The 24,947-nt window shown below is 45.0% G+C and overlaps 1 protein-coding gene across 1 annotated transcript in view; it reads left to right on the top strand.

Annotated features, from left to right (window-relative positions):
• Smoc1 (SPARC related modular calcium binding 1) overlaps window positions 1-24,947 on the top strand; it is a 152,713-nt gene that overhangs the window by 93,029 nt on the left and 34,737 nt on the right. The window contains exons 4-5 of the mRNA XM_035445868.1: window positions 9,086-9,185; window positions 11,213-11,260. Of these exons, the coding sequence (XP_035301759.1) occupies window positions 9,086-9,185; window positions 11,213-11,260 (148 nt within the window). The remainder of the gene's footprint in view (window positions 1-9,085; window positions 9,186-11,212; window positions 11,261-24,947) is intronic.

Genomic DNA, 24,947 nt, shown 5'->3' with positions numbered 1-24,947 from the left:
CCCAGTGCCTGTAGGGGAGCAGAGGCTCTGTGATGGGAGTCCTTGGTCACTCTCCCCTTTTATTTCTTTTTCAGACAGCAGCAATCATCATCAGTGATAGAACCATTTTCTTACTCATATTGCATTTATCCTGTGCCAGACTGTGTTGTATGCCTAACATAGTAACGTATTCCATACTCACTACAAACTATGGAGCAGACACTCTTACAGTCCTGCTTTAGAGACATGGGGCCTGACACCCAGAGAAGCCATGTCATACAGCCTGCAAGAGGTGGAGTCAGTATTCCAACTGACGTGGCCTGGCTCCAAACACAACTCCACACTGCCTCCACAATGTTGCCAAACCAGGAGCACACTCAGGAGCATAACCAGGGCGGGGGGTAAAGTCACAAAATCATGTGAGGGATACTCAGTGAAACCAGAGATGTTTAGTACAGAGGCAAGAAGAACCAAGAATAAGTGGAAAAGAGATGAACAAAAAGGTGTACAAGAGACAAAATTTTTGTCTGTAAATGACAATAGTCTTTGGTATAGCCCCAGAAGTGACCCAGAGGTGAGATATCTATCTATGTATGTATCCATATATCTGTCTGTCTATGTATCTATCCATGTCTCTATCTAATCTATCTACCTATTTATCTATCTTTCTAATGTATATGTATTTATATCCATATATATGAATATTTTGACTCAAAATAGGGGAGATGTTTTTGCAGGTTGAGAAATGCATAGATGGAGAGATAGACGTAAAAGGCCCTAACTTCTCATCCTGGGTCATTAGCAGACAGAGATCCCATGAATATCTCACAGAGATACAGAACTACCATCAGGGGCTGAAAAGAGCCCTTAAACTGATGACCTCAGAGGGATTCCATTTAGATTCTTAGGATTTTATGAGCTAGTAGCTAATATTCAGTGAGGTGGCTATATACACACAGAGTAGGCCCATAGCTAACATTTAAGAATGTTCTAGATAAAGCCATCATCTCATACACACATACATTTAGGGCTATTGCTGCTTTACTGTGAGTTTGAATAATATGTTAAGACAGGTGATCCTATAGATTAGTAGACTTGCAAAATGGAATGGGACTGAAATGTTTTCCATGTTAAAGTAGAAAAAGGTCAGAAAAAACAGACACAAAGTGGGAAGGCAGGAAAGTTTAATTAAAAGTCAAGTCAGCCAAGAGAATAATGAATGAGCTCTCACTTTTGCAGCTCACCTTTGACCTATCACCAGCCAGATGGTTCCGTTCTGACCTGAACAAAGCCCCTACACATGAGAGACTTTCTTCTTGATTATTTTGGAAATGTACAAATATTTTTGATATTTTCCTGCTAAATGCAACAGAATTTAATTGAGTAAAAGGTATATATTGGCCATTTACAAAATGTGGGCTGTTCTGGGCACAGCACAGAGGAGCAAGACTAGAAAGTGTGAAGTTTCTTGGGTCCCTGAACTCCCAGTGTGCTCTTAGAAAAAAAATTTATATGTGTGCAGGAAAGATATGTTCAAACTTTCTGGAAGACGCCCCTAGAAAAAGGTTCATTCCTTGTGGACCAGGAAGAACAGTCTCAACAAGTGTCCGTTATAAATCTACACCTTTTCTAAGCAATAAGAGTTTGTAGAATTCTGGGTCCTTTCAGATAAAGGAGACCACAGAGGCGTCTGTGTTGTCTTCTTTCTTTCCCATCAGGCCCCACCCATGCTCCATTCCATTCATAATTACCAAGCAGCAATCCACCTTCTGCTTCGTTGTCATCTGTGGCAGGAAATTATATTCTCTCAATGACAAAAATTCATAATGTGCATTGAGTGGCTGTCAAGTGGAGTGGCCTTCACAGGCAAGCCCTTTGTATTGATTTGGGAATTCTCTGTTATGATTTCAAGCACACAACTCCATTTCTGTCTATGGGACTTACATTCCAGAAATATTTGAATATGGGCACCATTATATCTTGTGACATTAGCCAACAAGTATTCCTGTTTGCCCTGGAAAAGTCTTAACCTACCATTTCCATGCTGTAGGGATGTATGTCTCTTTCCTCATGTCTTTTTCTTCTGAATCCCATCTGCATGGCTCTTCTGATAAAGCATCCTCTCCCGAAAACTAAACACAGGGTTTCAGATATGCTTAGAAACTTGGGGTGAGTGTGGGCGTTGAAAGTGGCGTTGTCTTGTTCTAACTAATGTCATGTGGGCAGCCTTGACATATCATCAACACACTAAAAATGTGGTCAACAATGACTTCCATATTTGGAAGGATTTGAAATTAAGAATGACCCTCTTTGCTTCTTCTCTTAAATTCTGGTGGATGAGGTAAATACTCTAAAAGGGAAAGTCTTCATTCCCTAACAGATAATCCTCCCTGGACTTGGAATAGAGTCAAAGACAATGTCTACAGCCAAGGAATAGTGGTGCTTTGAGGCTGTAGTCTACATCTTTCCCGTCAAAGGAAAGGGAAAAGGACAAAATCCACATGGGCCAAGCTCATCCCCAATACCAACAGACACTGTGCTGGGTGCTTTGCAGGCCCTGCTATTGTCAGTGAGGTGGGGGCTGGGGAGTAGGGGGATGGGGAGACTTTTGTCTTCTTGGTAACCTACGGGGTGATACCTTGTTTGATAGATGGAACTCAGAGAGTAAAGTGCTAAGTGACTTGGATTAACAGGCAGATTAAAAGGAAAAACAGTCATATTTCCACTGTCAAAGTGAGTTGGGGAATTTCCACACACTTTGTTCATTCAGTTCAATTTTCCCAGGAGGAGACACTTATATCAGAGCCATAGCATCATCACAAGTTCAAGACTGATGAATCCAGCTCATCTCTTTGTATATGGTCTTTTTTCCTATTTTACAAAAGAGGAACAAGAGATAGTTGGGAGGAGGAATTAAGAGGGAGAAGATCTTGTGTGTTAGGGATCCCAGTGAACTTTAAAAGATGCTGTTTGAGAAAGTCTTATCATGGCAAGGATGGGGTGGGGGGTGGAAGGATGGGACTTGTTGGAGTCAAAGTATTCCTAATATCCAGAGTGTAAGAAGTAGGGTTTGATCAAAACAAAGACACAAAGCCAAGGCCCATGGTTCATTACACTGCTCTGCCTGCTAATAATCCAGAGTAGGGTGCTGAGAACACTGGTGCCATCAAAGGCTTCAACACAAAGATCAGAGGGAAGGCCCCGATATAAGAAGATTAGGAATTGCTACGAACATGATCTTCATTATACAGATGAATTATCCACCAAGTTAAGACTAAGAGGAATTGGATAGCAGCAAAGTCTTCTGATTCAGTTTATATCAATATTTCAAAAGCCACTTGACCAGAGAACACCTTGGTCTGTGGTGATTTCTGTTCACATCCCATAGTAACCATGTTCATCATTACTCCTTCAAGGCAGGAGGAAAGGTACTGGCAGCAGTATACTGTTTCTGTTGGCATGCTCCAGAGAGAGTAGGTACAGGTTTCCCAGAGATGTGGGTGTGTGTTAGGAATCAGGGCAGAAAGGCCAACAGCACAGGATCCTCTGGGTTGTGAGGTCCCACCCTCCTGAGAGGCTTCCAAAGTAATAGCTGGTGGCCAGTGGGCGTGTAGGTTGGCTAGTTTTATGTCAACTTGACACAAGCTATAGTCATCTGAGAGTAAGGAGCCTCAACTGAGAAAATATCTCTGTAAGGTTGGGCTATAGGCAGGCCTGTAGTAGGGTATTTTCTCAATTAGTGATTGATAGGGGAGGGCACAGTTTGTTGTGCATAGTGTCAACCTTGGACATGTGGTCCTGGACTCTATAAAAAAGCCACCTAAGCAAGCCAAGAGGAGCAAGCCAGTAAGCAGCACTCCTCCATGGCCACTGCATCAGCTCCTGCCTCCAGGTTCCTGTCCTGCTTGAGTCCCATCTTGGCTTCCCTCATGGACTGTGACTTGGGATATGTAAGCCAAATAAACCCTTTCCTCCCTAAGTTGCTTTGGGTCATGGTGTTTCACCATAGCAATCGTAATCCTAACTAAGACATCACAGAAGCTCCAAGGTATTACCCAACCTCCACAAAATCCCTCTCCTCCATACTGGAGGGAAATGCTCCTATCTAGCCATCCTCTCTATGAGAATCATTGCCTCCATCTGCCTCCATGCCCAAAGAACAACAACAACAAAGACTCAGATCCCTAGACACTAGCAGCTATAAATATCTCCTTTCTCCTTCTCCCCTAGACTGGAGTAGGGATGGGGACCACATGTCTTTGTCTTTGGGCCTCTTTGTATCCTCACTTGTAACATGTTTGGGCTAAAATGGTGAACTCTAAGGGTTTTTCTGTGGTTCTGAAATGTTATGAAGACTGGGATATCAGGGCTCTAATTTCCTGTCCTGTTACTAACTAGTTATAGAATTTACATAAATAATTCTCCTATCAAGGACTTTCCAAAGAGAATAACTTTGAGGCCCAAATGAGGTCATGCAGAGACCACTAGGGACTGAAAAGCTGTTGTCAAAGTTGAAGGTGATATTTTCCACTTGGGACTTGGCATCCGTGGGTGATGGTTGCCATCTGCCTCTCTATTTTTCTCCATACTCTCCTCCCACTTGTTCCTATGAGCTGTGTTTTCTCTACCCACTGGTCACTCATTTGCCTTTGTTGCAAGTGCTGGCCTCCCACATTCTCACTGGGTGGTCAGGAGTTGGACTGATGTTGATGTCTTAATTTGAATGGAGGTTGAACTGCAATATACCTCTGGCCTGTTTATGCAAAAAGACTTTTTGCCAATGATATTAAAGCATATGAGTCAGAGATGGAACTTATTTATCTAGGAGCACAGTGTTTTAAAGTTGCTGGAGGAATACCAGTCATACCCAGCAGGACCCTGGGAGTAGAAGCAGGAAGTAGCCTTATTTTGGATGGTGTACACGTTGTCTCCAAAGGAGGACCCTCCAGTTGACACTTCAGCCTCTGCAGGATGCTCTAGAGTGGGGTGGGAGCCATTTTCTAGACTTTTATCTATTTGTGGGGCTGGGACAACCCTGAGTTTTGACATCCATATGATATTAGAAATGGCCTTGTCAATTTCTCTTTGCCTGGGCATATCCTATTGGTTAAAGGTCAATTAGAGATTCTCAAGAAACAGAGTATTTTCAAGGGGAGCTAAACCAGACACACTGTGTGCTTTGATTGTGTCTAGCTAACTCAGTTCAACAGAACTTATATCTGACTGCTTCTCTGCCAGGAGCTGTGTTTCTCTGGACCAGAATTCTAAACTTCCTGGGCTGTTCTAAGTAGTTGAAAGATTTGCATAAATAATTCTCCTATTGAGGACTTGCCAAGACAGTAACTGAATGCATTGCAACTATTTCTATATAAAATGAACTTCCTCCCTCTGCCCAAACTTTCTCAAACTTTGTTGATTTCAGACCTTTCATTTTTCACAGGCTAGTCAGTGTATGTTCTTTGGTTCTTGACTTTTAAAATGAACGGGTAGTTTGCATATATACATTAAGTATAGGAATAAACAACTAAGTATTTTTTCATGTTTATATGTGCACCATGTATGCCTGTTTGCTCACATGTGCACGTATGCACATACGTGTGTGTGTGTGTGTGTGTGTGTGTGTGTGTGTGTGTGTGTGTGTGCTTGTGTTCATGTGTAGATTTGATGTCGATGTTGGGAGTGTTCTTTGGTCACTTCTCCATTTTATTCATTGAGGCAGAGTCTTCAGTTGAACCCAGAGCTCTCTGATACAACTGGTCTAGCTAGCTGATTTGCCCTGGAATTCTCTTTCTCTGCTTTTGGGTTACAGGTGGGCTGCCCTCCCCACATATGGACATGAGTGTTGGGGCTCAGAACTCTGGTCTTCATGTTTGCTGCTTATCTGGCAAGCTCTGTAACCACACAGCCTGGAACAGCTAGGTTCACCTGGTCCTTACTGCCAACATCTGTGCTTTATTCATATTGCCTCATTAGCTCTCCCAACAACTAAGATGGGTGTTATTACCATTATTTCCCCCTTTAAAGTGAATGCAGTTATCTGAAGCTTAGACAAATAGAATAGTTGCAGACTGCAAATACTCCAAGGCAACTTACAGCCTCTCAATTTGGATCATGGATAATCTCTTTATGGTTTCTTCAGCAAAGAGGTCTTGCTTAGCCACTCCAACAATTCCCCCAATCTGAGACCCCACTAGAGTCCCTATGACCTCTTTTGTTCCCTCCTGCCACCCCCTTTTAATACAGCTGGGGCAGGCGTGCCCAAGGCCTCAAAGGAACTAGGCAATAATTCCTCATTGGGTTTCAGTGTTATGGAATTTGGAAGCAACTCCCAGCCTGAAGATTTTGGTATTTTGGTGTCTTTTCCTTGTAGCATGGTTGGAAGAAAAAGCTGAGGACTCTGGGGAGAAAGGAGTTGTATTTGGTTCTGTGGGCCTCGCCAGGGCCCATGTGCACATAGGGAGACAATGGGTATACTGAGTAAGAATGTGGCCCGTGGACCCCTGGGCCCTGAGGTCAGATTTTATCCCCTGAAACAAAGCTCTGGGCCTTGCTTTTTATTCATGTGTCCCATTCTGCCCTAGTAACCTTAGGCGGAACTCTGTGCATACCCTGGGAACAGGGCTCTCAAACAGCTTGGTTCTCTGCAGCATGCTCCACCATAATGTCCCTCCTGCAACATGCAACATCTGGCCTGAGGCATGGCCTTGGATGTTGCCTGGTGCACAGTTCTCATGTGAGCAACTCAGCAGTGGGCTTTCAGAGCTTAGGAGTGAGTCAGCTTGGCATCTCAGCCCTTGGGACAGTTCCCTAGAGGTGACTATTGGCCAAAGTGGAGAAAGCAGCCAGCCAGATCCCATTAGTTCCATTTAAATGCTGTCCCTGGATAGGAATGAGCTCTAGGAAGCATCCCCTGCAGGGCTTATGTGAGCTGCAGGTGAAGCCAAGTTTCCAGAGTCACTTTCCACCCACACCTGTGAAGGTTACTAGAGGAGGTCTGGCCTATGGGGAGACACCTGGCAGGTATTGCTGGTTTGACTGAGAACAAAGTAACTGCTATGACCACTCTGTAACAGCTTTCACCACATGCCAGATGTAAGACTACCTTACCAGGGCCCTTCAGCTTAGATAGTTATTATCCACATTACATAGAGGAGGCTCGAAGAACTAGGAATGTGCCTTATCTGTAACTGCCTAGACTAGGATTCAATCCCTGGCCTGTCTTGACTTTTTTCTATCCCACCATTGGCCTCACTAGGAAGTAGTGCTACCAAACCTGGGATGTGGTTGTGGGTGAGCATCTTGGTGTCACAGTGCTATAAGATGAAGAAGCACAGTGTGGCTTGGGTTCTGTGCACTAGGCTGTGTCCCCACAGAGATGTGAGCAAGTGCTCCATTTGATAGCAACCACGGGAGGAACAAGAGACTATTTTATTCTACCCTGGTATCTGTGGACAGGCTTAGGGTTAAAAAACTTGTTTTTTGGGGGGATTATAGTGTTTGATATGCACACAAGAATGCAATACTTTCCATAACTTTTTTTTTTTGCCTTAGTGCTAACTAACTTCTGGCTCCCACCAGGCTGCAAGATTTCTCCTTTCACTATCTCTATACCCCTCTACTCAATGTGTATGCAGTAACTGCCTGGCCTCAGTTCCAATATGTCCTTGATCCCAAGTGGCATATTTTTTCACACTTTAATCTCTTTTCAATTGGCATACACATCTTGTCATTGAAATACACACTTCATGCGGTATGGCTTTTTAAAATTGATGTTGCATTTTGGAGTTGATGGGAGACCTAGAATGGAGGAAATATGGGAATCCATGTCTTCACTCAACCCATCAGTCACCTGCAATAAGATGTCAGCCTCCTACTAGATTCTGGGGACTCTGAAATAATTACTTTGCAGTCCTTAAAGTTATAATGTAGAGAGACAAGATGGACCCACCAGATGAACAACAGCTCGAGATCACTAGCTTGCCATGGGAAGGCTTCTGGATTTGGGGAAGGGTTTAGAGAAACTGTGACTGGCTTTGAGGAGAAAGTGTATCACGAAGAGATTAGGAGAAGGTTAAGAGCAAGTGGCCTGAGATGGTGTTGTGTAGAAACTGAGTGGTTGGGGCCAACAAAGGCTCAGAACCAAGAGAAATGAGACTGTGTCTGGGGACATCAAAGGGTGCGTTGTGACCTAAGCGGAGGGAGTTTGTGGGGCCTTGGGTGTAAAAATGACACCAGGAGAATGGGCAAGGACAGATTGTTGGGGACCTTTAATTATCATGGAGATGAGTTTAATCTTTGAGTCCAAAAAACGAACCATTGAGGACTTTTACACAAGGCAATCTGTCTTGATAGGTGTTTACTGACTGCAGAGAAAACAGATGGGAAGAGGCAATATGTAGGACAAGAGAAGGTAGGTAAGGTAACAGCTATTGGAGGAGAAATAAAACTACTCTGGAAGATTAAAAGAGAGCCTTGCTTTAATTAACCAGCTCTGATCCTACAGGCTGGAAGATAACCCTGTGGTCCAGCAGGGCTTCTATCAGAAAATCCTACAGGCACAAGGGGGCTCTGACCTGGTCTCGGGAGAGCTGTGTTCTCACCAGGCAGGCTTATGTTGCTTATGCCACTATGTTGCTTATGAGGAAAACTTAAGATTTGTCTCTACTTGTTCAAGAAGGGCCCTGGCCCTGTCAATCCCTAGTGGTGACTTTCCCACAGATACTTTTCAAATTGGTTCTCTCTCAGACTCTTTTACAGTTGGATAGGAGCATATGCCAGCTCTGGGAGAAAGTACAGGTATTTGAGTAATGTATCACGGGGTAACTGCAGTGGACCTTTCCCCATAGGCTGGCAGATGCTAAGTCTTTGGAGTTGTAAGAAAGAAGCAGGTAATTGCTGTGGTTGTACACAGGGGCCATAAAGCAAACATGGCCTTGATGCTGGAACTGCCTGACCGTTCCACCTGTGAGAGATGTCCTGGGATGGATGTGGGAGGGGGAGGTGGAGGGAGGTTTTCTGATGGACGGATGCTTGGGAAAGGGATGAGGGGGCGATTGAATGTGACCTGAGACTTATGATTCTCCTCCTTGTCCACTTCTCCGAACAGGTGCAGTGCCATACTTACACGGGGTACTGCTGGTGTGTCACCCCAGATGGGAAGCCCATAAGTGGCTCTTCTGTGCAGAATAAAACTCCTGTATGTTCAGGTACCGTAGGAAGGGGTGGGAGGAATGAAAAGTGTTGGATGGAAAATGTTGGTAGGGCTCTGAATCTTTCAGGAAAATCTTGAAAGGGTTGGTGTGGTAAATGAGCCCTTTCCCAGATCAGAAGGGTTCTACCTTACGCTTGCTCTGTAGTCAGCTTGATGAAAAGTGTCCATCAGTGACGCTGTGTGTATATTTATTTATTTTGAGTTATGTTTCTGGTCCACTGCTCTTTCCCTAAGCATTGGCTACACTCCCTTAGATCTGAGATGACATACATCTAGGATTTTGTTGTTTGCTGCCTGTAGTGGGCTTTGCAGTGCATTATTGGTATTGATTTTGAAGTTGCATGAGAGTTGAACACCAAAGGCTTCAGTGGTTAATTAGTGATGTCTGTCATGGACACAGGTAAGGGGAGTCTTAGCTTTCCTCTCACATCTTTGCCATCCTTGAATATTGTAATGAACAACAGTGGAAGATGGTTTTAACAGTGAATCGTAAGTCTAGCTGGTCATCTGCAGTGCCTGGGAGACTAAACAGACTCCAAGTGTCAAAGCTTCTCTTTGAATATTTTGGCTAGTAGGTACTAAATCTGGAATGGACCAGGAATCCTTTGTCTTTATGAGACTTTTTTGATAATTGGACAACTTTGATAATGATCCATTGGGTGGATCTGTAACAAAGACTGTATTTTCTACTCCTAACTTTGTAAGCTTACAGTTTGCTGGTAGGTTAGTTTTGTGGGATTCACACAAGTCCCATGTTTCCCTCTCATTGGTAACCCTCTTAAGGACTCCCTTAAAACAGCCAGTCTCAACCCATCCACTGTGTGTAGGGGTGCATCTTTACTTATCCCCAATTCTAAGTGCAAGCAAAGTATAAAACTTTATGCTGAAACCTAGTTCCAAAGGCCTTCAGTCCATATTAACTTTTTGCTGGTTTTTAAATTTTTTAAAATATAATTTGTTCTCTTAAAAAACAAAACAAAACAAAACTTGCCCTTCTGTTTAAGAAGGAAAGTAAGTGGCATGGGTAATAGGAATGTATATAAGAAGGTATGTTAAGGATCAAAATTTACAGGCCAAAGGGGAAGTTTAGTTTATTTGTGGTTTATATAGAAACTGGAAACCTTAATTGGGTTAGGGTGAGGAGGACTTGGCCTTCCTTGCAAATGACCTGGAAGGCTTCATTTAAAGCAAACAAATGCATTAGACACAAGCCCCATGCAGAATAAGATAACAGAACTCATAGAGCTGATACATGGAGAAGGAGTGTAATATGGGCTAGGAAAGTCAGAATTCTCAGGCTCTCTACAGAGTTCTTTCTGTGGAGTAGGTTTTTCCCTGCACATGAGACATTCGGCTTTAAGGAGAAGGCAGGTGTCACAGCGCCAGGCCTGAATGATGGGTGCATGTGACATCCCAGAGGAGACGTGGCAAATATTTGGCCAGCATACAGGTTGCCCCCTCCTTGAAGAACAGGCTGTGTCTAGAAAATTGTTTCCATGCCTCAGACTGTTTGGCCCATTCAGTACAATTGGGCCAACAATTTTCTACTTAACTCAGATGGAAAATCACCCATTTCCTGCCCTGACCAGCAAGGGATGTCAATCATTGCATTTTCAGTAAGAGGGGGTTTCTTTTTAGTTGGCCCTGGTGACTGGATGTGGGTCAGAGCATGGAGCTGGTGAGAAGAAGAGGTCTGCAGAGGTATATATGTGGGGGACGAATACTGGAATGTTTGAGTTACATGGATGTGGAATTTTATAAAAACCCAGGCAAGATTGGTTCCAGGGAACCTGGAAATCATAGTTCATCTCAAAACAGTCTGGGTTATCAGTGACATTGATGTTAAACAAACCCCACTTGACATGCATGTGCACACTAACTTTGTATATAATATCCCCGGTGTGTATACAATACATATATACATGACCATGTGTTCATAACATCAGGCTTTGCCAAGTGTTTGATGGAAACCAACCACAGTCCGATCTGAACCTTGTGCTTCTGTCTCCTCTTTTGCCCAAGGTCCAGTCACTGACAAGCCCTTGAGCCAGGGTAATTCAGGAAGGAAAGGTGAGTGGAGTTTTATGCTTTGTCTAAATGTTTGCTTCAAAATGCAGCATAAGCAGGGGTTCTTAGCTGAGAGAGCAGGAGCCTGGGGTGAAAACTAAACATGCTTCACATTTCCAGTTTCCTCACTGAAGCACTAGAGGTAAGGATGGCCCAGACAGTGGTGATAACCCAGCTGTGATTGTTCTGAGGAAGGAGTGAGAGTGTGGGGCACAGAATTGGGTAGGGACCCTGATGTGAGCCCCATGGATCTCTGCTCTCTGGGAAGTTCAGTCAGACAACTACCAACATGCCCAGCATTCACCCAAAGAGGAGGATCAAGGTAGAGTACTCACGTCTACTTTTGGCCCTCCTGATTGTAAACTGAGTGTCCTCCCCTGCCATTTCCTTGATAGTGTTCTAGTGCATCTAGAGTCTCTTTCTGAGGCCAGGCTGACTTCATGGGTGTGCAGCCAGAGCGGTTGTCCTGACACCAAGAGGGTGGTGGAGTATACACAGGGGCAGAGGAGATACATGTCCTGTGAGCGTCTGCGGCCAGGCCTTTGTTACCCTCAAGCATCACATAGTTTGTATGATGCTACCATTTGGCTCCCACAGCAAGCTTAAGGCTTTTATTTTTTTGTTTAAACCTAGAACACTAAACAGCAATGTAAATGCTACCATTGCAAATCAAGAGAGAGGGAGAAGAAGAGAGGGGGAGAGAGAGAGAGAGAAAGAGGAAGGGAAGGAGAGAGAGAGGGAGCAGAGGGAGGGAGAGGGACAGACTGTGGTAGAGAGGGTAAAGCTGTCTATTTTAAACTTCTAATGATAATTTTTGCCCCTTCCCTTTAACAAAGGACCCACCTATTTTATATATCTGGTATTTGTCTGAGGGCTTTTTAGTAGACCCTGGCATGCAGAACTGGTCCCTGCAGTAAGTGGCCCATCCTTTCTGGCTTGGAAGACAGTTTGAGGCCTAGGGCTCAGAATTGCTAGCTCCTGGGACAGCACGCACAGCGACCTGGAAAGCAGCCGGCTATCCATTTTGTCTCAAGATCAGGTGTGGCCAAGCTTCCCTCTACCTCAGGCTGAATTTGAGGCTTCTCATCTACCTAGGCTCGTGAAACTACATGCTCATAAGAGTTCCTGGTGGGGAGGGTACCATGAATCAGCGAAGAGTTCACCGTGTGCTACACACAGCCACATGGAGACCAGGGCAGTCACTGACTTCTGCCACTGCACTGAGGGTAGGAGTTAAGGATCAGAGAAACTGTATTCCTGAGATATGGTCCTCCAAGAAGTGGAAGGTGGTATCACCATTGACTGAAACAGTGGGCCCACAGGTGGGGTGGATTCTCTTCCCCTGAAGAAGGAAGGTGGGAAGAAGGGAGCAGATACCTTTCCAGGTCCTTCCCAGATCTGGGGATGCAACCAGGAGTGCCATGGTGGGAAAGTGGGGATGGGGGCAGGGATGTCTCTGTAGAGGCCTGAAGTCACCAGGGCTTTAGGTGGCATGTGCTGGAGGGTTTGGCTTTCATTCCACTTGCTGCAGGATGGGATGCTTCAGGAGCCTCTCCTTTGTTTCTGGGTGTGAGGACCTCTTGGCAGAGAAAACCTGTTAACAGTCATGTCAGAAGGAATGGCGGGGGGAAGCCCCCCAGGTGCTTATAGAGCATGGGATTTGAAAAGGCTGACTGAGAGATTTGCATTCTTTTTCTGGATAGCAAAGGGCTCTCCTAGTGGCTGTGGCCTTGCACCCCATGGGTAACTTGTGTCTACCCTGGTTCCTATTGAGTCAGCTGGACAAGGGTAGGTGGACTGCAGATAGCATTTAGGGAAGACAGCAGTGAATAGCCTTTGTCCCCTCTTAGACCAGCCAGCATCAGCCAGGAGGGATCAGGAGCCTGACTCCTGGAGGGTAATGCAAAGAATGAAGCCTCCCCCTAGGGTAGTGGTTCTCAAACTTCCCAATGCTGCCATCCTTTAATACAGTTCCTCATGTTGTGGTGACCCCCAACCGTAAAATTATTTCATTGCTGCTCCATAACTGTAATTTTGCTACTGTTATGGATTGTAATTTAAATATCTGATATATAGGATATCTTATTTGTGACCCCCAAAGGGGTAGTGACCCACAGGTTGAGAATTGATGCTCTAGAGGGAGAGGTCACTGTCAGCTCCCGCTCTTTGCTTCCTTGTCCTGATAGCTGGCTTACTTACTCCCGCAGGGTTCCATGGAGGCAAAGGGCAGGACAAGTGGGAGGTGGCTGGGTGGGTGGTGTGTGTTTGGTCTCAGTCTCCCCTGGAGATCTGAACTCTGCCTAGGGGTCTCATTTTCCCTCCACTTGGAGGATCAGTTTAGGTACAGGATCCTCTTTTCTTTGGCCACCTGTAGGAAAGGCCACTTGAAGTCACACCTGCCTAGGAAGCCAGAGTTTGAATGGGGACAGAGTGTGAGAGGGCATTTGTAATATCCTGTGTCGACCTGCAGAGGTTCCTCTTTCAGCTTCACTTAAGAATGGAATGTGCTCTGCAGGGCAGCAGGTGGGACCACACAAAGGCCCCTTGTCTGAGCTCATGCCCACATGCGCCTTCTCCCAGAAGGCATCTCTCTAGAGTTGGGCCTTGCCAGCCAAATGATGTTGGCCTGGCCCCTGGGAGTGCAAAGAGTATGGTTGGAAAGGAGGTGGAGCCATAGGTCTGTGGGTGCGAGGGATGTGGGTGCAAGGCACGGATGGGACCCAGCTTCTCTCTTCCCCTAACTCTGGTGCCTTATTGAATATGCCCCACTGATGGGCTGGGAAGGATCAGTTCCCTCTGCCTGGAAGGAATGAAAAGACGTATTGTGTGACCCACCGCTCAGAGTCTGGTAGCCAGCCAGGAATTAGGCCTTGGAAGGAGAGGAGGAGAAAGGCAGAGTGCAGGGAGTTGGGGGGTGGAAGACCAGAGAGATAGCAGAGGGAGGGAAGCCAGGCAGCAGCAGGTCATTGCTGCCTGGCCAGGCTGGGGGGTCTGGGTTGCTGTGGTTCCTGGGTTCACAGGTGTGGGGCCCCCCGAGGGAAGAAGTGGGGGAGGGGGCACTGTTATCTTCCTCAGATGCACGTGCACCAGAAGGGGGAGGAGGGTCACAACTTCAGACTATTTACTTAATCCCCTGGAATGTCCTCTCTTTGCTCTGTTCTTTGTGCCCCTTGCGTTTAACCGACTCCTTTATGGGCACATGTGTGGTAATTAACACATGCAGTGTAGGTCCTGGGCCATGTGTTTGAGTTTCAAATATCCATTGATCTGGGGCAATCCCATCCTGCTGCTCCCTCCTCTTCTCTGGTCCTGGTCCTTGAAGACAGATGGGGGTGGGGTGTGTGTCTGGGGGTTAGTGCACATATGTGCTCACATGTGTTTTATGGATGCCATGGAGGCATATCTGAAGAAAGGAAGAGGATCCCAGGCAGGCAGCCCCTCTAGCTCCGAGGCTCTACTGCTTGAACAGTTGAAGGCTGCGGGAGTTGTGAGATGGATGAGTTTGGGGTTTTCATTGGTGTACCCCAAGGAGCAGTGGCTGGGAAGCAGGCTGTGTTGCCTGGACACTGACTGATCTGGAGCTGCTGGTGTAGAAGCCTGTGGGCTTTCCTTTTGGGGCTGAGATGGGAAGAGCTCTAGGTGAGCTTGTAGGTAATACATGGGGACTGCCGGGCTACACTACCTGTGAGGTCCCAGGATAACAATTCTCAACCCCTCAGAGGGGACTGGCAAGTGATAAAGAATGGTGGATGGCAGGACCCCAGACTATGTGTGCATGGTGGTTTTTAGTGGTTCTCAGGAGTGCCCCCGCCCCCCAAGGCTTAGCATCACATAGTCCTTGGGATTGATGCTGTGACAAACAGCAAGTGAAAACTGAGGGTCATCAGAGAAAGCTTCCTGAATGTTCTCAATTTCCTGTAAGAGGTCTGGGAGTTTGCTGTTTAAAGAACACAAGAAAGAAACAAAAGCATGGAGATTCTCTACTTTAGTCTTCCTTTAGGAACTTCTGTATTTGTCAAGCCACTCTCAGAACAGGATAGAACTCCCAAAGCCTTCCTCATCTTTAATTGGCAGAGAATTCTTTTTAATCCCTTACTGGCCACTCCACAGTGTGTATCTTGAGTTAAGAGTGAGTCGCATTTTTTCCCCAAGGTCTCTGCATATGTCTCCAGTTTTAGATGTTCTTGTGGGGTCTGGCCTGCAGAATGATGCCATCCTGGGATCTGTGCCCCTCAAGAGGTGGATCAGAATGTACTGAAAGGTGATTTAGGGGAGGGGTGATAGGTGGCAAGTATTCTAGGTAAAAAGAACTCTGCAGCCTCCAACCTTGGCTTTACAGTTGGGGGCAAGGGTGGTGAGCACACCAGCAGGAGGTGTGCTCCAGTGCCCCGAGCCTGGCTGAAGTGTATCAGGTTGGCTGTCCAGGGATGCCTTACAGATGAAGCATCATCCTTGTGCATATGATTTTAACCTGTACTGCATCTGAGTGGACACAGGCAACAGATGATCTGCATACACCCATGCTGATACCATCCTGCTGAACAGAACTATGCCTCCTCATCTCCAATGCGGGGGAAGCAGCTCTTGGCTCTTTGTATGCATGTTGCTGCTGTGTTCTGTGCTCTATGCTGCCTTAGCAGAGCTGGGACATATTAAATACCAGCTTCATAGAGCTCAGTTTCAAATGTTGTGCACAAGTGAGCATGAATAGCTATGCACGTACAATGCCTGTCTCCTTATTACAGTTGGCCCCAGTCTTGCCCCCTGCCCCATAGCTCAGCCCATGCTCCAGATGGCTGAAGGAGAGCTGTGTGAGCAGTACTAGACTGAATCTGAACTCTGTCATAGCACATTTCCAAGGACTGGAAAGGAAACGGGTCTTCGGGATCCGAAAGGGCTTCACAATCAAATGAGTATTTCAGTCCTTGGTGATAATAGTAACTTGAAATTTATGCTTCTTTTATTGGGTAAATGTTTATTCAGAGCTTGCAAGACTCGTGTTTGTTATAGCCACTGAGGCTATAGTCATGAGTGAAGATGTTAAGAACCCTGGCCTCGCTTTGTGAGACTCACTAACATCAGGACTATTATGTTCTCAGCCTTTTGTGAAGGAGGCACTCCTCAAGTGGACATGGACCTCCAAGGGACCAACAGTTTCTAGGTTCTTAGAATGTGTCACTTCTCCAGGGAGGAGAAGGTGGGTGGCCTCTAAACAACTCTGGCTGTGGTAACTGTTTTTGTCAGAACCTCCAAGGAAAGCCCCTGAGAGGGCAGCCCGGGATGAGTCTAGACCATTGACAAGTTCTTGCACCCTTCATCTGCTACTTACCGCTCTTCCCCCATTCTTCCCAGAGCCTCTGAAGTCCAGGTGAGAGAACTCAGGCCAGTGGGAATAAGCTTGTTTGCTCATTGTTCCTGAGTTAAGTTTAAAGTTGAGAACACCACTTCAGAGACAGCCAGGAATGAGACTATGTGCTTGGATTTGTCTTAGGGCCTTTTCTTATTCCTTAGCCCCAGCTCTGAGAGCCGCACAGTTCCTGCAGTGAAGGTGGATGAACTGTTATTCCCAGGTCTCACTGAGCTAATTCTGTACCTGCAGGAGGATAGAGATGAGATTTAGGACTGCTTATCATCAAATATCTATGCAAAGGAGATAGAACAGAGTAGCTAAAACACTTTAGAAAAGGTGGGGAGAATAGTTTTTATTTTAAGACATAAAGCTATGACAATTAAGACAGTGAGGTGTTGGTGGAAGGAGAGACACACCTAAGTCAATGGAAAATAGAGAACCCAGAAAAACCTACACCAGAACAGATGTTGGACAGACAAAGACAATTCAGGGCATGAAGGACAGTCCACCCAGCCAAGGGTACTGTAGCAACTGGCATCCACACTATAGAAGAACAGGGGGCTGGAGAGATGGTCCAGCAGTGAAGACTGCTTGCTGTTCTTCCAAAGGACCTGAGTTCGGTTCCCAGAACCCACATCAGGCACCTCATAACACCTGTAGCTCCAACTCCAGCCAATCAGAAATTATCTTCTGGCCTCTATGGACACCTGTCTGACACAGACACATGCACAGATGCCTAATTAAAAATAATAAAACTAAACAAACAGACAGAAAAAATAACCAGAAAATTCTTAAAATAGCCTAAATGGTATGCTTTATAAAAAATTAATCCATAATGGATCATAGTCTGCACCATAGAAAGTAAAGCTGTTACAACTTTTAAAAAGAGTCCCAGTGAAAAATTTTTCCACTCACGATGTGAGGAAATATTTGCAAAGCTTATGCCTGACACAGGACTTGTGTCAAGAACATACAAATAGCTCTTTAAACTCAACAGTTAGAAACACTTTAAGTTAACAAATGGACAGGCTATATGTGCAGACACTTCACAAAGCAGACCTACAGAGGCACAGAGGTTGTGCAAGATGCTCAACATTATGGGAGATGCAAGTAAAGACTGGTGAGCTGACGTGATTAGAAGGATTCAAAATGGCCCTCATTCTAAGTGTTGATGAGGTGACAGAAAAGCTGCGTCCCTCATATACTGGTGGTGAGGATTTAAATGGAATAGTCTCAATGGAAAACGCTTTGGAAGTCCCCCCTTCTCTCCCTCTCCCCATCTCTCCTGTCCCTTCTCTCTTTTCTTTCCTTCATTTATTTGATAGAGTTTAGCTATGTAGCTCAGGCTGGATCTTTAACTCAGGATTCTATGGCTTTAGCCTTCCAAGTGCTGGGATTAAAGGCATGAGCCACCATGCCTGGCTGGAAGTCTCTGTAAAAGAAAAAGAAAATCTAAGCATATACTTAACCCTAATTTATCGATTGTATTTCTGAACAATTATTTTAAGGAAATAAAGGTCCTTAGGATCTTTATTCTAAGGATCCACAAAATCACTCATATTTAATATATAGCAGCTTCATCTATAATGTTAAAATGAGATGACCCAAATGTCCTTCAGCAGGTGAAATGAACCATGTGGAATCTACACCACAGATGATACTCAGCAGTATATGTAACCTCAACTTGGAAAGGTCTCAAGGGTATTATGCAAAGTGTGTGTGTATATGTGTGTGTGTGTGTGTGTGTGTGTGTGTGTGTGTGTGTGTGCATGTGCATTCGCGTGCACACACACAGCCAATTTCAAAAGATCAGATACTGCACAATTCCATTTATACATATTCTAGAAATGACAAGATTATAGAGTTGGAGAACAAGTGTGGTGTTGCCAGTTGTGGAGGAGAGAAAGCATGACTGTAGAGAGGAAGCCCATGGCAGCCCCTGAGGTGATGAGATAGTTCTGTATGACTCTGATGTGACATGAACCTGTACATGGATAAAATGTGTCAGAGCCGCACACACACAAACAGGTGCATGTGAAATTACTGGGCTCTGGATAAGGATGGATGATGCCAATATCAGCTTTTTGATTTGTGCTATAATTTTGCATCTATATAATTATAGTCATCCTTTAGTATCCATGGGGGGGGGTTGTAGACCTCCCCTATGTATCCCAGGCTAGCTTTGAACTTCTGATCTTCCTGCCTCTCCCTCCCAAGTGCTAGGATTACAGGCATACACAAACAGACTTGGTTTAGGCAGTGCTTAGGACCAAACTTAGGGCTTTGTGATACAAGGCAAACACTCTACCTAGCCTAGTCCCTCATAGGAAGTGGCATATGACATTTATTTGTATAAACTTAGGCACATCTTTTCACGATAAAGTTTTTAAAAAGTTAGTTCAGAGATCCCTGTGGATCCAGTCTTCAACCAATTCCTGTGTTACAGGGGCTACCTGCTCCACTTCTTCCTCTCCCTCCTCCCGTCTCTTTCCTCTAACTTCCCCTTCTTCCTTTCTGTCTACCCCTCCTCTGCATTCCTAGCTACCCTTGGGTTTTCCTTCTTATTCAGAGGGATGCATGACTTGAGGACATGGGGAAAATGCTTGCAAAGCCAGCTTTAAGCGTGTTCTTAAGTTGAAGAGGAAGTGTTCAGGTGGATAGAAACAGCTGTACAACAGACTTCTCGCTTTCAATCAACCTCGAAGTGCCCAGATGCGTTCTGCTTTCATGGGTCGGCACAGGGACAACTTGAAGGCAGCTTAAGAGCCTCATTAACTAGGGACCGTGTATCTCAGGAGATAGCGAATCTAGCCAGAACTCCATCTTGCCGGTGTGATCTAGGCCAACTTCCTAAGAGACTTCTGTAAACAGGATGCCTGAAGAAGTCACCTTTACTTCTACACTGGACCTTGAATCACATACATTTGGTCCCTTCAAAAGCAAGAACTTCTAGTTATCCCAGGCTTTAGTTTATTCCCACAAGAGATAGACAGTGGTGTCGTCAAAGAAAATAAAGGAGAGTCACATAGTTGACGTGGTTTGAGATGACTTCAAGGGAACTTGGGCTTATTGAGGAACCTTTCAAATCTCAGGTTGGGGGTGTGGAAGTTGCTGCCCCCCCCCATTGCTCAACACTCCACCCTGGGGGAAACCCCAAGAGATGCCATTAATACAGATTCCTCCTCTGGCCCCTTTGACACACTTGCTTTTGAAGGACCTGGAAAAGAAAGCTCTTTGTAAGTGGCCAGAATAAACGCATTGTACACCCAGACAATTAACTCCTCAATGGACTTGCCAGTGCTTCAAAGGGCTAGCCCTGCTTCCCTGGATCTCTTGAGCTCTATTCAGTCCCTTAAGCACACCAATGTTTTGGGGTTTTTATTTTGTTTTGTTTGTTATTCTGAAAAGTCTTTCCTTGAGAATAGTCAGAGTGGATCAACATTGTTTCCAGCCCAGCATTTATCTCCCCTCACCAGAGAATGTCAATCAGAAATCAAAAAGCCAAACAGAGGAGGCTTTGAACAGTGTCATCGGGGGTCGAAGTGACTTCCAGCTGTCTGTGCGTGGGCCAGGCCTTCTCTCAGGGAAGGAATTGTGCTGTCACACACACCCACTGTCTTTATAGGCTCCCAGAGCTCATGCAGGGGCCGCACCTGCAAGGACGAAGCATGAGTGGGGGCTGGGCAACCTTGGAAGGCCAAATGCAACGACTCTGGGGCTGGGCAGTTTCCAAAGCTGCTCACTGGCTCTGAGGCCTGGCTCACACAGAAAGTCACTTCCCCTTTCATCTGCCTGAAGGCTTCCTCCTCCCTAGCTGATGGTGCAGATGGGAGGAGGGAAGCCACCTGCCAGAGCATTGCAAAATATGATAATGGGATTGTGATTGCCTATCTTAACATCACCTTTGAGAAATTCTCTCATTTGCCTTATTTGTTTATTTTTATTTTCAAATTTGTATTTCTTCTCTCTCCCTGTAAGAAAAATTGTTTCAAACCCTCCTCTATTTGAAACACTGTTTCTCTCTCTCTCTCTCTCTCTCTCTCTCTCTCTCTCTCTCTCTCCCTCTCTCTCTCTCTTCCTTAGTCTGAAAGAGTATCTTGACGTCAAGGAGAAATAAAATCTTACTATTTGAGGTTCAAAAAAAAAATCACCCAGAATAAGCACCAGTGAAATTATCACACACACAAAGAAACTGAGATTTGGATATACTTATCTCTAAAATATATGGATGAATTCTCTCCCTCTCCAGTTTAACCACTGCTCTAATAACTAGCCGCTGCCACTGGGTGATTTTTCACTAGTGACTCTGCTACTCCCTCATTTTGGCTCAAAGAGCTTTAATTGAAACGTAACCTACCAGAAAAACAAGCAAACAACAAGCACCCCACTCATTCTAAATGTAAAATCCAGTGAATTTAGCAACTTCCTAGAGTCACTCAACTATTACCAGAGACAATTTCCATCACTTCCCTGTAGAACCTTTAGCTTGTTTATAGTTTTACCCTTTCCCAATCCCAGACTCAGGGTATTCATGGAGCTGCTTGCTTTCTCAAGGCATCTACTTTTATAAATCTGTGCTGTCTAAATGTGTCCTAACACAGGCAACAGTTACATCTCGTTTCCCATTTGTTATGTTTTTGAAGAGCATCAGGTATATATTTTCATGTTTAGTTATTCCTCTCTATGGCTGAATAGTATTCCTTTATATGGGCGTATTATAATTTATATGCTTACCAGCTGATAGACATTTGGATTACTTAAAACGTAGAGGCTTTTTGAGTCAGTGAGATGGCTCAGTGAATAAAGGGGCTTGCCACCAAATCCACAACCCAAGTTCAATCCCTGGACTCACATGGTAGAAGGAGAGAACAGACTTCCCATCAGTTGTCTTGTGACTTCTACTCAGGCATTATGGCACACATGTGCCTTCCTCTCCAAATAAATAAATAAATAAATAAATAAATAAATAAATAAATAAATAAATAAATCCAAATTAGAAGCTTCTATATTTGGTATATTTGAGTAATCCTGCTGCAATTGTGTACATGTCTTTTCTAGAATATTTCTCTTTAATAAATTTCTAGAACTGGAATTTGGGAGTTGAAAATTTAATTTGTGTTTAGATTTTTAAAGAAATTGCCAAATTTATTCTTCAAAGTGGCTGCTCAGCTGTGTATTTCCACCAATGGTGAACAAACGGTTCTATTTTCTCCACATCCTTGCCAACACTTGTTATCATCTGTCTTCTATTTTAGCTATCCTTGTGGGTACTTAGTGATAACTTGTCGAGTTTATTGGTTTGTTTGTTTGAGACAGGAACTTGTAGTGTAGCCTTGACCAGTCCAAAATTCACTATGTATCACAGGCTGGCCTTGAACGTGTGGTAATTCTCCTGCCTCTGCTTTACAAATGCTGGGATTACAGGCAAGTACCTTCATTGTGTAAATTTGTACCTTCTAATGATGAATGACACTGAGCTTGATTAGCGTGTTTATTGCTCATCTCTATGTTTTGTGTGTGTGTGTGTGTGTGTGTGTGTGTGTGTGTATGTGTGTATAATGTTTATTAAAATGTTTTGGCAAGTTTTAAAATAAAGCTGTCATCTTATTGAACTGTAAGGTTTATCTAATTAAAAAACTTTGATAGGATCTTAATTTCGTAAATCCAGTATTAAAAGTAAGTAATTGAAATAAGATGGTTAATACTCAGAGTTGAATAGCTTCTTTAATAGTATTTTAGGATTATTCACACCTGCAGAGTGCCAGTGTCCTGAAGCTTAGTAGGCAGGCATCTTTCATGTTTAGCAGATGATAATGCTGCCTAGACAAAGTGAGCGGTTTAGGTTAGGCAACACATGGATATAAACAAGGGCCAGTGTGAGGTCCCACTAGGGATTTGGAAGCCAAGGGCACAGTAGAAATCCAGGGCCCAGTGTGGGGCCTGGTGCTTCTCCAAGGATTGCCAGGAAGCTGAACGGCTGTGGACCTTGGACCCAAGCCTTGGACCTATGTTTACTAAAAAAGAAAAAAAAAATTGTGCTTATTTGGTGTGTCAGAAGCCAGGTGCCCAGGTGCCCGGAGATGATGGTTGGAGGGTTCTGTTGGATTTGGCGTGGCTTCCTGGCTTTGGGGTGTGCTGCATTTCACAGGTGGCTCCTGGCAGCAGGGTACCTTGACTTTTCTCACTCCATAAAGCTTTCCATCCTCCCTGCACAGAGCAACTGGACCTCTTCACCCTCAGTGACCCTATCCAGCAGGAAGACTCAACCCCCTGCCTCAGCTTCATGCTCTGTGGGCTCTGTACCCAGGTCTGAGTTCCCCCACCAGCAGATGTGCAGATCTTTCCTGGGAAGCCCCCCTTACTCTCTGTAGATCTTTTCTGCTGATGGCTAGCCCAGGTGGTCAGATCCAGGCTTTCATCTGGATGCCAGGAGAAGGAACGGACTAGTTTTAGTTATCGTGCTCCAGACAGAGAGGTAACTCTCATGTAGACATTTTAATGCCTATATCAAATGTGAAATATTTCATAAGCTGTTAGATCTGGTCTCTCACTGTTGGCTTCTGACCTCTTGCTTTTCCTTTGTTAGCTCTCAAGGCTCCTAAAGAGAAGCCATCCTGTGAGGAGGGGGCTGAGTGCACTGTGCTGAACTATTCACACTCAACTCTGCATCTGGCAGAAGTGACCAGACAAATGTGCACTGCAGCTGCCAGGGGACTCCATTCAGTGACTTGTTGAATTCAATGGAGAGAGGTGTTAATAGAGTTGGGGGAAGTGGTGCTATTTTAAAAAAATGACATTGTGTGGCTCGATTTGGTGTTTATTCTCCCTCAGTGACTTCCAGATCAAGCTCACACGGTTTGCCATCAAAAGATACTCATTAGGGGATTCTGTTTGGGGCAAATAAGATATCTAGTGTAGTGTACTGAAGCCTCACTTTCTGCTCTGTCTCGTTTCTTGGGATGGTTGTCAGATAGTCTGGGATTGCTTTGGCTCCACTGAGAGTTGGGTCTTGGTGTCAGCACATGACAGTGATACCAGGCTCAGGTGTCCCAGCACTGCCAGATTGCTGGCCTCAGTCTCTAGAGAGATCCACACCCTCTGGTCTAAGGGTTGACACCAGCAAGAGATCCGAATTACTCTTTCCTTCCTCTGATAAGATGCAGGGAGATCAGGGAAGGTACCAGAGTTCCAGATGGTGGGGCACTGTTATTATAGATGGTCTGATTGGTGTCTCATGGATAATCTGAGATCGAGGCTTCTCTATAAATAGTTAATGCCCAGGGAACATAGTGTTCCATTCTAAATGATCCCTGGGGGGGTCTTTGGAGGAGAGCATGGTGTAATCATCAAACTGGCTGAAACAATAGTTCCTAATCTTTCTGTTCCTACTGAGGAAGAAAACAAAGAGAAGTCTCTAAATTATTCTCAAGATAAAGATAACCCCTTCCCCCTTACTCAGGGGGGTGGAATAGTGGCTTTTTGGGGACTGAGAAACACATACTCTTTTTGCACATATAGCACAAATGGTGTACACAGTACAGGACTGTTTATTATTTTCTATCCACTAATATTTTCTTAAGAAGTGATTGAAGAAAATGGTCCAAAAGTCCTCCTTCAATGGGCAATAATGAAAATGGTTGCAAAACACTTCTCTAAGCTGAGGGTTTGGGGGCTTTGATAAAAGCAGAGTCCTGGCAGGTAAATAAAGTCTCCGCTACTCCTGACACATGGAGGTTCTTGCTCTGCCAAAAGAGCTGCCAAGGGTACTGAGTGATAAGCACTGGGCCTTCGCTACTGGGAGCACCCTGCTCCCATCATCATCTGCGATAGGGATGTCACAGTGAGGCCTGGGTGATCTCAGCAATTTCCCGTGTTGTTTCCCTTCCTGTTCGACAACCTGCTGCTGGGGATTTCAGCGTGTGCTGCCTCACAGTGCGAAAGTTCAGTGGGATGCTGCTGACTCTTTCCAGTGTTTGGGAGACAGCAGTGCTTTGCATCTCCTCTATTTGAGGCAAGGATTGAAAGGCAGCTGGGAGTCTGGAAGGGAGTAGCACCCTGCTCTAAGCTTTTAAACGAGGGCCATTAGGAAAAGGTTTAAAACTGTTTACCTTGTGCTAGAGGATGGGAATTGAAGTGGAGTCACCAAGCTTTCATTCCACAGGCTGCCAGTGTTAACCCACCTAGACAAAGCTCAGGGCTGCTGGGGGAGAAGCTTCCCACCCTACTCTGTTGTGGGGTGTGGTCGGCTGGAAGAGTCCTCCAGCATCCTCAGACTTAAGAGAATGGAGCCTCCATTGTCCTGAGTCCTATCTCCTTGTGAGCCCCTGCGATGAGCACACA

This window comes from Cricetulus griseus, chromosome 5, assembly GCF_003668045.3.
Source record: "Cricetulus griseus strain 17A/GY chromosome 5, alternate assembly CriGri-PICRH-1.0, whole genome shotgun sequence".
In the NCBI taxonomy this organism is placed as follows: Eukaryota; Metazoa; Chordata; class Mammalia; order Rodentia; family Cricetidae; genus Cricetulus; species Cricetulus griseus.
This window is presented reverse-complemented; position numbering and strand designations above follow the sequence as displayed.